This window comes from Heterodontus francisci, chromosome 6, assembly GCF_036365525.1.
Source record: "Heterodontus francisci isolate sHetFra1 chromosome 6, sHetFra1.hap1, whole genome shotgun sequence".
NCBI classification, from domain to species: domain Eukaryota; kingdom Metazoa; phylum Chordata; class Chondrichthyes; order Heterodontiformes; family Heterodontidae; genus Heterodontus; species Heterodontus francisci.
The window spans coordinates 120,139,199-120,154,934 of NC_090376.1; the positions used below are offsets into that span (position 1 = coordinate 120,139,199).

The window sequence follows — 15,736 nt, forward strand, 5'->3', positions numbered from 1 at the left end:
CCAAGACACTCCACTAAAAAATTTGATTTAACATAGGCATCGACCTGTTAATTTAAATTTAAACTCCTGACCCGATATAAACTTAATTTTAGATGAGTTTACACTGCACGTGAAAGATGGACCGAATCGCTGCCTCCTATGCTATTACAGTTCTAAGATTCTATGTATTATCCGCATTAGCACCTATGTTGCACCTCATGATAGGAGCGCTACCCGCAATATGGGGTTTAGAGGTTACTTACCTGATTCCTGGCCTGCTCAAGATATCTCCCACCACCAGCCCCCACCAACATCCTCTTTTCACAATCATACAATCACCTGGGCAATAAAGGAAACAATTACCAATTTTTGGAAGAACTCTGGGAATTTCTTCACCAATCCCTTTCATCAATTCTTAAGGGGCCTGATGGGGTAGATGATATGGGGAAATCTAGAACCCGGGGTCACAGTCACAGAATAAGGGTCAGCCAATTAGGACTGAGTTGAGGAGAAATGTCTTCAAAGAGTTGTGAATTTTTGGAATTCTCTACCCCAGAGAGCTGTGGATGCTCAGTTGTTGAGTATATTCAAGACCAAGATCGATAGATTTTTGGACTCTCAGGGAATTAAGGGATGTGAGGATAGGGCAGGAAAGTGGAGATGATGAAGATGAGCCAGGATCTTATTGAATGGCAGAGCAAGCTGAAAAGGCTGACTGGCCTACTCCTGTTCCTATTTTTGATGTTAACAATCAAGCAAGGGTGTGTTGGACCCCTGTAACTCACATGTCTCTTCTGCTTTCCAACTACCACTAAAACAACTTATGCCTTTAACATGGCATCAAGTCCCAAGGAGCTTCACAGGGGTTAAAATGCTTCAATTTCAATTCTGAATATTGTTGCTTCTTAGTTAGCGAACATCTTAGTTTCTTCATTCCATTCTTGCTCACAATCCTTTCCACACCGTTTGTTGGAAGGGGCAGCCATTGAAAATGAAAACAGGGCAGGGTATAAGAGACGGGCTGCCAATTTGCTGGCGCACGATTTGCATTCCCACCCAGGCTCACATATTGATGATGAGCGAACAGGTCAGGCTGCATTGTGATCACAGATATTCCCGTCTATTACCAACATTTTCAACAACACTATGCATTTGATAGACCCTTTAATTTAGTAAAACGTTCCAAGATGCTTCACAGGAGCATTAGCGAACAAAATTTTACACTGAGCCACATGACGACAGATGACCGAAAGCTTGGTCAAAGAGGTAGGTTTTAAGGAGTGTCTTACCTGAGTGTCAGGTAAAGGCAAAGAGAGATACAGAGGTGGAGAGGTTTAATGACGGAATTCCAGAGCTTAGGGCCTAGGCAGCTGAAGGCACCTACGCTGCAATTTACCATTTGTAACTCCTAGGAACTTGTCCATCTCACTTCTGGAGGATTGCAGGAAATCCTTTCTCTGGCATTTTTCAGAGACACATTCTAGAGGACAAAGAAATATTTTCTAACATCGAGCCTAACTTGTTCCCTATGTATTTTGTACATATGTTCCTTGATTTTCCCATCCGTATCCATATCAACTAAGTTAACTAACAGAAGAGAGACTAACCTTTTCATCATTTTAAAAAAAAACTTCAAAAAATGTCTCCTGTAAAAGGGGTAAAATTCAATTTGGAGGATAAAGGAGGGATGGTGTAAATCTGGCAGCAGTGAATTAGCCCCCATTAAAAACCCACCCAATTCTCCTCTCTGTCTTTCGAATGAGACTTTAAACTGAGGCCCCGTCTGCGCTCTCAGGTGGATGTAAGAGATCCCATGGCACTAAAGAACAGGGAAGTTCTACCTGATGTCCTGTGCCAATATCTATCCTTCAACCAAAATCTGAAGTAGAAAATATGGAACACTTCCCTTTGGGCAGCACAGTGGCGCAGTGGTTATTACCGCAGCCTCACAGCTCCAGGGACCCGGGTTCAATTCTGGGTACTGCCTGTGCGGAGTTTGCAAGTTCTCCCTGTGACCGCGTGGGTTTTGGCCGGGTGCTCTGGTTTCCTCCCACAGCCAAAGACTTGCAGGTGATAGGTAAATTGGCCATTGTAAATTGCCCCTAGTGTAGATAGGTGGTAGGGAATATGGGATTACTGCAGGGTTAGTATAAATGGGTGGTTGTTGGTCAGCACAGACTTGGTCGGCCGAAGGGCCTGTTTCAGTGCTGTATCTTAAAATAAAAAATAAATAAAAGGCTGTGAACGCTAGAGTCCAATTGAAGCTTTGAAGACTGTGTTAGATATTTTCTCTGGAATTGCCTCCCTAAACTTCTCTACATCTCATGCCTTTAAGGTAAGGCTACCAAGGGAAATGGAGCAAAGGGGGGGGGGGGGGGGGGGGCGGGTAAACAGAGTTGAGGTTCAGATCAGCAATGATCTAACTGCTCAAGGGCTGAAATAGTCTCTTCCTGTTCCTATGAGAGCCCTGAAGAGGAAAATGTGGCTCAGTTGCTTTAGATTCAATTGTAAAGTCCTGAAAATCAAGTTGTACATTTTAGTATTTACGCCAGACTGTTTATCTGTGAATAGAAACATCAGACTATTGTGAAACTTTCAATGCACTGAACTTGCACCTTTGATTGCTTTTATAAGGGCTGCTTAATTTTTAAAAAATCAACAGTGCTTCAGGCAGCTGACTGACTTGGGAGTTCACCACAAATAACTTGCAAACAATGCAACATTTATATTCAAACTAGGAACAAATAAAGATCGGATTTTAAAAAACTGCAAATGCTTGAAATCTGAACCAAAAATAGAAAGTGCTGAAAATACACATTTATGGCACACTTAACAGCAAAATGTAATATGCATTAAAATAAAAAAAGAGCGTGCCGGAAATGCACAGCGGATCCGATGGAATCTATATGGAGAAAAGAGAAGTGAATGTTGCATACATTGACTAGATTGGATAAAAGGGACAACACCCAAGAGTCTTCTCTCTTTACAGATACATTTGAACCTGTCGAGTATTTTCAGTATTTTTGTGTTTTCATTTCAAATTTTCAGTATTTGCAGCTTTCTTTATGCTTTGTTTCCTACATCAGTCAAGCGAGATTGATAAACAGGAAGCTCCCATTATAGTCGTGCTTGAGCAACACTCATGAGCACATCTGACCTTGTAGCCGTTTTCAAGACTTAACAACTCAGGAGCTTTTTTAATCAAGGTCGAGCGAGTTCACTCAGTTGCTAATTCATTTTTATTCTATCAAAGTTTAAAGCAACCTTTGGTAAACCACAGTTCGTGTGCTTCGGTTTATAGCTTTGTGTGTGTGTTTGTGCATGTCTGTGTATATTAAGATGAGATAATGAAAATGATCAACTAACATGGATCACAGTTTATTCTGTGCTGTATAAAAGAATACTCTAGCCATATCCTTTCTTTGAATGTCACGATCCAACATTATCATCGAAAAGTAAACACTGTTAGACGGTAGACGCTGGAATGGCTGCCTATACACTTCATTTGGTAATTTAACACCCAGAATGCAAGAATATACAATAAAGTTGGATATACATACACAACTTGAATTCATACAGTGTCTGTAACATAATAAAATGTCTCAAGGTGCTTCACAAGAGTGTTTTAAAGGAAAATTTGACATTGAGCCAGATAAGGAGATGGTCGGGCAGATGACCAAAAAACATGATCAAAGAGGTAGGTTTTAAAGAGTGTTTTAAAGGAGCAGAGAGAGGTGTGGAAGCAGTGTGTCAGGGAGGGAATTTCAGTGCCTAGGGTCCAGACAGCTGAAGGCATGGTCCACAATGGTGGAGCAATTAAAATTGGGGATACTCAAGAGGCCAGAATTGGAGGACTGCAGAGATCTGGGAGGGTTGTGGGGCTGAAGAGATAGGGAGGGGTGAGACCATGGAGGGTTTTGAAAACAAAGGTGAGCATTTTAAAATTGTGGCGTTGCTTACGCAGGAGCCAATCCAGGTCAGTGAGCACAGGGGTGATGGGTGAACGTGACTCAGGGCGAGTTACAACACGGGCAGCAGAGTTTTGGATGACCACAAGTTTACGAAGAGGTTTACGCACAGAATAAGGCACAAGATAGAGATTTAAAACAAAATCTTGGAGATCGGCAGTTAACAGTGGGTGAGGACAGAAACCACTCAAGCTCCTCGCACAGGTGTTAACAGTAGGTACTGTGTGTGCAAAGAAAGTTGAGCTGAATAAAAGGAAATAACCTTGTATATTCAGAATATTAAGGCTTTGCCATCACATTTGCATGATGAATTTAACATCTGCTAAAGCTAGGATTAAACATCCATGATTTCTACACGCAATCTTTTTGCACAAAGAATAAATTTATTGGACCCTTTCAGTTTTTTGGAAAAAACAGAAGTACCATCACAATAGAAACACTGAAGTCAAAGTAATAAAGAACTTGGGGAAATCAGATACTAGAAAATAGGACTCTTTCAGATCTTGCAAAAAATCTAGACACACTTGAGGTAGACTCAGATGATATACAATGTAGTTACAGTAGATAATTCCATCTAGTGCACACGATGCTTCTGTGAAAACCATCTGAAGGTCAGAATTGACACAGAACTTCATTTACTGAAAGAATATGAGGCATAGTCAGGATGATACACTCCACATATCAGAAGCCTGATTCAAGAGCGGCTACCTACAGAAGTGACAATGTTGCTGGGATTACCACTCAACAGCCCTCCAAAGTACACTGCAAGATCAGTGGTGGTGAGCTGTGTCTTATCAAAATTCATTATTCCATTCGTGCCAAGGAAAAGAACTTTCAGAAATTTTAGTGGGAAAAAAAGTGGGAAATCAATCAAATTCCTACGCAAAGTTCCTAAAGCTTTGAGGTTATCTGCTGATGGGAATTAAGGGTAAACTTTTATAAATGCACACTCCCAGCCTTGCTTACTGGGAGCACACACTGGGAAACTGCAGGCATACTTCTCGTAGCTTTTCCTCCATTACAGTGAATGGAATGGAATAACATTTTTTTAAAAATAATACCATACAAAAAAAATCCTTCTAACAGCAACTGGCAGCTTTCAGAAACTGACTTATTATATGATTTCAATTCCTTCAATTCAAAAATAATTGTAAACTTTAGCAGTGATTTTGTTTGATATTTATCCAAATGAAGCCTTCTGTAAGTTAAATGTTATATATCCTTTACATCAAACCACCGACTATCCAGGTATGTCGACTCCAAGCAGGCTGGTCTGTATATTGTTCTTTCTCAAGTCCTCTCAATATTCGAACGACCGATTTTGATGGAAGTTTAAGGTCCAGTGGTTTAGAAAGTGGATGTGAACACAGAAGTTGCGTGCCTGGATCAGTAGTGGTTTAAAAGCTCATGTGCTTTTCTGGGGCTTGTTTGTGTGCCAGATAGAGGAAGATGATGCTGGACAGTGCACTGACTAGGAAGATGACATCAAACCAGCGGTGGTAGAAATTGAACTGCAGTTCCCCCAGAACCTCAGTGACAATGGTGCGATATTCAAGGGGCATGCTCATTCTCATCAGCAATACTGATGACACAAAATACATTCCCTGCACCAAGAGACAGGATGAGAGGATAAAACTGTGAACATTGGGATATTCTGCACATCAGAATAGATGTTAGTTAATACCTATTAAAATTTTCAATGCTACTATTCATTCTTTGCGCTGTTACATGCGTTTGGAGTCAAGACTGAGGCATGAAGCCATGGGGGATTTGATCAGACGTAATTCTGTTCCCTTTTTAAAATCATTACCTACTGCCCTTATGTTTATTTTCCATTATAAGTTCCTTTACTAAACATTTAGAGTCATACAGCACAGAAAGAGGCCGTTCGGCCCACCGTGCCCGCACTGGCCATTAAGCCTATCCATTCTAATCCTATTTTCCAGCACTTGGCCCGTAGCCTTGTATGCTATGGCATTTCAAGTGCTCATCTAAATACTTCTTAAATGTTGTGAGGGTTCCTGCCTCTACCACCCCTTCAGGCAGTGTGTTCCAGATTCCAACCACCCTCTGGGTGAAAAGGTTTTTCCTCAAATCTCCTCTAAACCTCCTGCCACTTAGCTCAAATCTATGCTCCTTGGTTATTGACACCTCCACTAAGAGAAAAGGTTTCTTCCTATCTGCCCCCCTCATAATTTTGTATACCTCAATCAGGTCCCCCCTCAGCCTTCACTGTTCTAAGGAAAACAACCCTAGCCTATCCAGTCTCTCTTCATAGCTGAAATGCTCCAGCCCAGGCAACGTCCTGGTTAATCTCCTCTGCACCCTCTCCAGTGCAATCACATCCTTCCTATAGTGTGGCGACCAGACCTATACACAGTACTCTAGCTGTGGACTAACTAGCGTTTTATACTGCTCCATCATAACCTCCCTGGTCTTATATTCTGTGCCTTGGCTAATGAAGGCAAGTATCCCATATGCCTTCCTAACCACCTTATCTACCTGTGCTGCTGCCTTCAGTGATCTATGGACAAGTACACCAAAGTCCCTCTGACCCTCTATACTTCCTAGGGTCCTACCATCCATTGTATATTCCCTTGCCTTGTTAGTCCTCCCAAAATGCATCATCTCACACTTCTCAGGATTAAATTCCATTTGCACTGCTCTGTCCGTCTTACCAGCCCTTCTATATCATCCTGTAATCTAAGGCTTTCCTTCTCACTATTTACGACACCACCAATTTTCCTGTCATCTGCGCACTTACTGATCATACCTCCTAGAGTGATGTCTGAATCATTAATGTACACTACAAACAGCAATGGTCCCAGAACCGATCCCTGCGGTACACCACTGGTCACAGGCTTCCAATCGCAAAAACAACCCTCGACCATCACCCTCTACCTCCTGTCACTAAGCCAATTTTGTATCCAATTTGCCAAATTGCCCTGGATCCCATTTTCTCTTACCTTCTTAACCAATCTCCCATGCTGGATCTTATCAAAAGCCTTACTGAAGTCCATGTAGACTACATCAACTGCTTTACCCTCATCTACACACCTAATTACCGCCTCGAAAAATTCAATCAAATTTGTTAGGCATAATCTCCTCCTGATAAAGCCATGTGACTATCCTTGATTAATCCCTGCCTCTCCAAGTGGAGATTAATCCTGTCCCTCAGAATTTTTTCCAATAGTTTCCCTACCACTGATGTTAGACTCACTGGCCTGTAATTACCTGGTTTATCCTTACTACCCTTCTTGAGTAATGGTACCATGTTCGCTGTCCTCCAGTCCCCTAGCACTTCTCCTGTGGCCAGAGAGGATTTGAAAATTTGTCAGAGCCCCTGTAATCTCCTCCCTTGCCTCACATAGCAGACTGGGATACATCTCATCTGGGCCTGGGAACTTATCCACTTTTCAGCCTGATAAAACCTCCTCCCTTTCAATGCTAATTTGTTCAAGTATATCACAATCCACCTCCCTGATCTGTACAACTAACATCGTCCTTCTCCATAGTAATCACAGATGAAAAGTAATCATTTAAAACCTCACCAATTTGGTCCTTAAAGGGCCCTACTGTTTCCCTGGTTATCCACTTGTCCTTAATATACTTATAAAATGCCTTGGGATTTTCCTTTATCTTGCCCGCCAGTGATTTTTCATGCCCCTCTTCATTCTCCTAATTACTTTTTTAAGTACCCCCCTACACTTTGTATACTCCTCTAGGGCCTCCACTGTTTTCAGTCTTCTGAATCTGCCATAAGCCTCCTTTTTTTTCCTTATCCAATCCTCCATATCCCTTGACATCCAGGGTTTCCTGGACTTGTATTGACCCTTCACCTTTACGGGAACATATTGGCCTTGAACTCTCACTATTTCCTTTTTGAATGACTCCCACTGGTCTGATGTAGACTATCCTACAAGTAGCTGCTCCCAGTCCACTTTGGCCAGATCCTGTTTTATCATATTGAAATCAGCCTTCCCCCAATTCAGTACTTTTATTTCATGTCCATCTTTGTACTTTCCATAACTACCTTAAATCTTACAGTTATGGTCACTATCCCCAAAATGCTCCCCCACTGACTTCCACCACTTGTCCGGCTTCATTCCCTAAGGTTAGGTCCAGTGCCACCCCTTCTCTTGTAGGACTCACTACATGCTGGCTCAAAAAGCTCTCCTGGATAGACTTTAAGAATTCTGCTCCCTTTAAGCCTTTTGCACTAAGAGTACCCCAACTAATATTGGGGAAGTTGAAATCCCCTATTACTACCCTATTATTTGTACACCTTTCTGAGATTTGCCTATATCACTGCTCCTGTATGTTTGGAGGCCTGTAGTACACTCCCAGAAAAGTGATTGCCCCATTTTTGTTTTTAAGTTCTACCCATATGGCCTCATTTGAAGAATCTTCGAAGATATCATCCCTCCTTACTGCAGTAATTGACTCCTTGATCAACAATGCAATGCCACCTCCTCTTTTACACCTCCCCCCCACCCCCCATCATGCCGGAAGGTTCTATACCCTGGAATATTGAGCTGCCAGTCCTACCTATCCCTCAACCATGTCTCAGTGATAGCAATATCATCATATTCCCATGTGTTAATCAACACCCTCAATTCATCTGCCTTACTTGTAAGACTCCTTAGGTTAAAATAGATGCAATCCAGCCTTGCATTATTCGCTTGTGCCTCAACAGGTCTATATTTGCTCTGCCTTCCAGACTGACTTAGTTTCTGTTCTATATTTGGCTGTGCATCACCCCCTACAGTACCTCCCACTCTCTATCCTATCCCCTGCCAAATTAGTTGAACTTCCCCCCTCCCCCCACAACAGCACTAGCAAACCTCCCTGCAATTTATAATGTAAACTGCCTCAACTGGTCACTCTGCATTTACACCCTCCTACCAGTGCCTCCACTGGGAAGAGGAGGTAATTACAGTGCAACCCGTTTGTACAGGCAACCCGCATTATAAAATGTGGCAATTTACAACAGGAGCAGTCTGGAAAAAGCAAACAAATTTCAAGTGCTAATGTATTATAAATAAGCTCCATTTCTGTAGCTGAACATTAAATAGAACAGCAATCATTCATACAACAGCCATATGATTCACTCTAAGATCACTTAAAGAACATAAAAATAGGAGCAGCAGTAGGCAATTCAGCCCCTTGAGCCTACTCCACCATTCAATAAGATCATGGCTGATCTGATCCTGGCCTCAACTCCAATTTCTTGCCTGTTCCCCATAACCTTTGACTGTCCTATAGTTCAAAAATTTGTCCATCTCAGCCTTGACTATATTCAATGACATCCTCCAGAGCTCTCTGGGTAGAGAATTCCAATTCACGACCCTCTGAGAGAAGAAATTCCTTTATATTATTTATAAAGAAAGCTTGCATTCAGACATCAGGTAAAATGCATCTACTGCACAACATTAGAAGAGATATCAATGAAACTGCTCATTTGGGTGTTTTGCTATGTTTAGCACATCATCTGAAAGACAGCACGTCCAACAGTGCAGCATTCCCTCAATACTATACTGGGAATGTCAGCCTGGACTGGGACTTAAACCTACAACCTGACTAGAGGCAAGAGTGCTAACCACAGATATCTCGGATCTAATCTCAGGTTAGCTACAACAATTCCTATTCTTGGCCCCAATGTGAGATGATCCGCCTGACATTTAAATATCCCAAAATAAAAGCAAAATACTGCGGTTGCTGGAAATCTGAAATAAAACAGAAAGTGCTGGAAATACTCAGCAGGTCAGGCAGCATCTGTGAAGAGAGAAACAGAGTTAACATTTCAGGAATTCTGATGAAAATTCATCGACCTGAAACGTTAACCCTGTTTATCTCTCCACAGATGCTGCCAGACCTGCTGAGTATTTCCAGCACTTTGTTTTTTTTTTAATATTCCAAATCACTCAAAATTTCACACTGAATTGAGAGCAATTCCATTCTAGGAACTGGGTTGCAAATACCCAAACTCATTTCATATAGGGCTCTTACAGCCAGCAAACAGATCAGCCATGAACTTATTGAACGGCAGAGCAGGCTTGAGGGGCTGAATGGCCTACTTCTGTTCCTAATTCATATGTTCGTATGTTAGATGGAAGAAGGTTTTGTCCCCTCAGTTGGACTGGCTGTAAATCACTGCATCAACAAGCCCATCCACCCGCCATTACTTTCATTACTTACCATAATCTGTGCGAGAACGAGAACGATAACATTAGAAGATTTATTGCTGGAGATTGCATAAAAGAACTAGGAGAAAAACAGAACAAACATTAAATTAAAACAGACCAAAAGATATGGAGAGCTAACTTACCAAAACGGTACCAGGAATGAGGTTGTTATGGAGAGACTGGAGAAGCTGGGATTATTCTCCTTAGAGCAGAGAAGGTTAAGAGATTTAATAGAGGTGTTCAAAATTATGATGGTGGGTTGTGCAAAAGACCCATCACCACCTTCTCAACAGCAACCAGAGATGGGCAATAAATGTCAGCCTTGCCAGCAGACATCCACATTCTGCAAATTAATTCTAAAAAAACAGCTATAGTAACTATGAACTAACATATAGTTACGCAGAAACAAAATGCCTGAGCACCAGAGTGTTCAGAGAAAGACAATATATGTGTTTGATAGTATATTTGTAAGAGAGGCACAGTTTGCACGTAAGCGCACTTCTTCCTTGTTTTTTTTCTCTTGTACTGCTCTCCCCTTTGTTGGGTTTCTGTCTCTGTGCTGTTTTTGCTCCATATCATGCTTATATTTCTCTTTCTCTATCTCCTCCTACTTCTACCTTGGACGTCTGGTTGTCTCTCTTGTCATCTCTCACTCTCTCATGTTCTCGTTCACCTGCGTTCTCCCTGTTTCTTCATGTTTATTTCTTTCCTCTTTGCTCAAATGAGTTGTCAAGTGATGGAAGCCACGGTGCAGGTTGGCTTTCAGGGTGACCAAGGGAGGGATTTGGCCAGGGGCACAGGCTGGCATGAGGGGGATCTGGCCAGGGGCACAGGCTGGCATGAGAGGGATCTGGCCAGGGGCACAGGCTGGCATGAGGGGGATCTGGCCAGGGGCACAGGCTGGCATGAGGGGGATCTGGCCAGGGGCACAGGCTAGCATGAGAGGGATCTGGCCAGGGGCACAGGCTAGCATGAGAGGGATCTGGCCAGGGGCACAGGCTGGCATGAGGGGGATCTGGCCAGGGGCACAGGCTGGCATCGAGGAGAGGGAAAGGAACAGGTCTTATTCAAAAAAATGAAAGTCCAGCCCCTGGACACTTTGGTGCAGGGCGTCATCCCTAACTTCAAGACTCAGACTGGGTGGTGGGAAGACTGAATGTTAAGGGAATACACAATAAACAGGATGATATTGAGAGGGGTAGAAGAAGTGAGAGACCTTAGAGCGCATGTCCACAGGTCCCTGAAGGTGGCAGGACAGGTAGAGAGAGTGGTGAAGAAGGCATATGGAATGCTTTCCTTTATTGGCTGAGGTATAGAATATAAAAGCAGGAATGTAATGCCGGAACTGTATACAATGCTGCTTAGGCTACAGCAGGAGTATTGCATACAATTCTGGTTACCACATTACAGGAAGGACATAATTGCTGTGGAGAGAGTACAGAGGAGATTTACAAGAACGTTGCCAGGGCTTGAAAGTTGCAGCTATGAGGAAAGATTGGATAGAACAAAGAACAAAGAAGAGTACAGCACAGGAACAGGCCATTCGGCCCTCCAAGCCTGCGCCGATCTTGATGCCTGCCGAAACTAACACCTTCTGCACTTCCGGGGCCCATATCCCTCTATTCCCTTCCTATTCATAAATTTGTCAAGATGTCTCTTAAACCTCGCTATCGTACCTGCTTCCACCACCTCCCCTGGCAGCAAGTTCCAGGCACTCACCACCCTCTGTGTAAAAAACTTGCCTCGCACATCCCCTCTAAACTTTGCCCCTCGCACCTTAAACCTATGTCCCCTAGTAACTGACTCTTCCACCCTGGGAAAAAGCTTCTGACTATCCACTCTGTCCATGCCGCTCATAACTTTGTAAACCTCTATCATGTCGCCCCTCCACCTCCGTCGTTCCAGTGAAAACAATCCGAGTTTTTCCAACCTCTCCTCATAGCTAATGCCCTCCAGATCAGGCAACATCCTGGTAAACCTCCTCTGTACCCTCTCCAAAGCCTCCACGTCCTTCTGGTAGTGTGGCGACCAGAATTGCACGCAATATTCTAAGTGTGGCCTAACTAAGGTTCTGTACAGCTGCAAACATGACTTGCCAATTTTTATACTCTTTGCCCCGACCGATGAAGGCAAGCACGCCGAATGCCTTCTTGATTACCTTATCCACCTGCGTTGCCACTTTCAGTGACCTGTGGACCTATACGCCCAGATCTCTCTGCCTGTCAATACTCCCAAGGGTTCTGCCATTTACTGTATACCTCCCACCTGCATTAGACCTTCCAAAATGCATTACCTCACATTTGTCCGGATTAAACTCCATCTGCCATTTCTCCGCCCAAGTCTCCAACCGATCTATATCCTGCTGTATCCTCTGACAATCCTCATCATTATCCGCAAATCCACCAACCTTTGTGTCGTCCGCAAACTTACTAATCAGACCAGCTACATTTTCCTCCAAATCATTTATATATACTACAAACAGCAAAGGTCCCAGCACTGATCCTTGCGGAACACCACTAGTCACATCCCTCCATTCAGAAAAACACCCATCCACTGTTACCCTCTGTCTTCTGTGACTGAGCCAGTTCTGTATCCATCTTGCCAGCTCACCTCTGATCCCGTGTGACCTCACCTTTTGCACCAGTCTGCCATGCGGGACCTTGTCAAAGGCTTTACTAAAGTCCATATAGACAACATCCACCGCCCTTCCCTCATCAATCATCTTTGTCACTTCCTCAAAAAACTCAATCAAATTAGTAAGACACGACCTCCCCTTCACAAAACCATGCTGTCTCTCGCTAATAAGTTTGTTTGTTTCCAAATGGGAGTAAATCCTGTCCCGAAGAATCCTCTCTAATAGTTTCCCTACCACTGACGTAAGACTCACCAGCCTATAATTTCCTGGATTATCCTTACCATCCTTCTTAAACAAAGGAACAACATTGGCTATTCTCCAGTCCTCTGGGACCTCACCTGTAGCCAATGAGGATGCAAAGATTTCTGTCAAGGCCCCAGCAATTTCTTCCCTTGCCTCCCTCAGTATTCTGGGGTAGATCCCATCAGGCCCTGGGGACTTATCTACTTAAATGCTTTGCAAGACACCCAACACCTCCTCCTTTTTGATAATGAGATGACTGAGACTATCTGCACTCCCTTCCCTAGGCTCATCATCCACCAAGTCCTTCTCCTTGGTGAATACTGATGCAAAGTACTCATTTAGCACCTCGACCATTTCCTCTGGCTCCACGCAGATTCCCATCTCTGTCCTTGAGTGGGCCAACCCTTTCCCTGGTTACCCTCTTGCTCTTTATATATGTATAAAAAGCCTTGGGATTTTCCTTAATCCTGTTTGCCAATGACTTTTCATGACCCCTTTTAGCCCTCCTAACTCCTTGCTTAAGTTCCTTCCTACTGTCTTTATATTCCTCAAGTGCTTCATCTGTTCCGAGCCTTCCAGCCCTTACAAATGCTTCCTTTTTCTTTTTGACGAGGCTCACAATATCCCGTGTTATCCAAGCTTCCCGAAACTTGCCAAACTTGTCTTTCTTCCTCACAGGAACATGCTGGTCCTGGATTCTAATCAGCTGACGTTTGAAAGACTCCCACATGTCAGATGTTGATATACCCTCCAACAGCCACCCCCAATCTAAATTGGGCTAGGGTTGTTTTCCTCAGAACAGAGGAGGCTGAGGGGTGACTTAATTGAGGTGTACAAAATTATGAGGGGCCTAGATACAGTCGATAGGAAGGACTTGTTTCCCCTAGCAGAGAGGGCAATTACCAGATTTAAGGTGATTGGTAGAAGGATTAGAGGGGACATGAGGAAAAACTTTTTCTCCTAGAGGGTGGTGGGTGTCTGGAATTCACTGCCCGGATCGGTGGTGGAGGCAGAAACCCTCAACTCATTTAAAAGGTACCTGGACCTGCACCTGAAGTGATGTAACCTGCAAGGCTATGGACCAGGTGCTGGAAGGTGGGATTAGATTGGACGGCTAGTTTTTTCAGTCGGCACAGATATGATGGGTGAATGGCCTCCTTCTGTGCTGTAATTTTTCAATGGTTCTATGTTATATTTCAAACCTAACAACCAGCTGTGGCAGATAACCATGACAGAAATAAGATAAATTTTACATAGAAGCAAGAAAATCAGCAGATTAATAGAAATTATATAAAAATCCAGCTTTCCTTTCCACTGAATAAAAACACGTGATAGAAGTTAAATTTAGTTCTTGTACATACCTTGGTGAGTGTTATCAGCAAGCCCCGAATGGAGGTGACAATAATAATTCCCACAAGTATAAAGGAGATATGTTGAGACCAAAATTTCACCTGTGTTCAAAGGAAACTAACATGTAAATGTTTACTTGAAGACAGAATGTTTCACGTTCTGCTCAGAAACCAGGAGCCGTGAGAAAACGTATAATAACTCAGGGCTAATATCTTACACCAGTGAGAAAAAAACTGATACCTGGATTATATTTCATGTAATGGGTATTTATAGAACCTTATTTCATCAGTTGATCTGGAGCCGATTAAATAATTGCAGAAAACACAGGTAAGAACACAAAGAAAATACTTGCATTTCTATAGCATCTTTCGCAACATCAGGATGTCCCAAATGCTTTACCCGCAATGAAGTACTTCTGAAGTGTAGTGTTACAACCAGGTGAGCGATGTGTTTCGGGGTCTCTTGCTATCTTCACCCCGTCTTATCGTAACAGGGTTTAATTTTAAATACACTGTGTGTTGAGCTCCCCTTTTTGTAAATCCGTGTTCACAGTTTCCAATTATAAGGCTAAGAACTGCGCACACACAAGCTTTCTTTGGTTTAAAGCATAAAGAGGGAATTTATTAAAAACCTTAAACTTAAACTTGAATAGGGTTCATGCCTACTGATATACGACGCACTCACGCTAGCATGCACACGCAATATAAACATGCAGATAGGAATAGAGAAGAGAAGTAGAACAGCTTGTGGCAATATCTTGTTCCTGTTTTTCAAGCTCACTGTAGTCCTCGATTAAAGCTATGGTCTTGCAATTCATTGGGGCCCAGTAATCTTAAAACTTTATTCACATGGCAAACCCTTCTCTCTTTGAGTTTCACATGTTTTCACGAGATTCAGCTCCGTGGGAAGAGATGAAGGCAGGCAGACAGGAGAGATGATCTCAGTCCCAGATGATCTTTTTCAGGAGCACACGACTTTGTCTCTTTGTTGGGAGTTTCAAATTCAAAAAGCTCCCAGGGTGCTCAGCAGGTTAGTCATGTGACTAGCTCCTTCTATGGAACAGTCTCTTCAACATCCTTTGTTGGAAGTTCAAATCCAAAAGGTCCAGCCTGCTAAACATGTGACTAGAACTGGTTTGACCACTCTGTGTATTGGAGAAAGTGCTGAGTCCCCACTGTTTGCTTCCAGTCAGAGATTGCAATTTTTAAAGTTTTTAATGTTCATGTGGCGAAATAATGTGTGCTTCAGTTCTGGCAGGTGGGGTTTGCCTGACAGTAGTCATTGCTGTAATGTAAGAAATGTGGTAACCAATTTTCACACAGTAAGCTCCCACAAACAGCAATGTGTGAATGACTATATCATCTATTTTTATGATG

General features: G+C 42.9%; 1 protein-coding gene across 2 annotated transcripts in view; it reads right to left on the minus strand.

The window, feature by feature from the left end:
* Nucleotides 1-3,263: 3,263 nt before the first annotated feature.
* Nucleotides 3,264-15,736, minus strand: part of si:ch73-390b10.2 (Golgi pH regulator) — a 62,336-nt gene continuing 49,863 nt past the window's right edge. Inside the window, exons 11-13 of one of the 2 annotated variants that reach the window (XM_068034201.1) lie at nucleotides 14,372-14,461; nucleotides 10,146-10,211; nucleotides 3,264-5,551 (exon numbers count right to left, since the gene is read on the minus strand). In XM_068034201.1, coding sequence (XP_067890302.1) covers nucleotides 5,345-5,551; nucleotides 10,146-10,211; nucleotides 14,372-14,461 — 363 coding nt within the window. In that variant the 3' untranslated portion in view covers nucleotides 3,264-5,344. The remainder of the gene's footprint in view (nucleotides 5,552-10,145; nucleotides 10,212-14,371; nucleotides 14,462-15,736) is intronic. The other variant, XM_068034200.1, reaches the window with a different exon arrangement.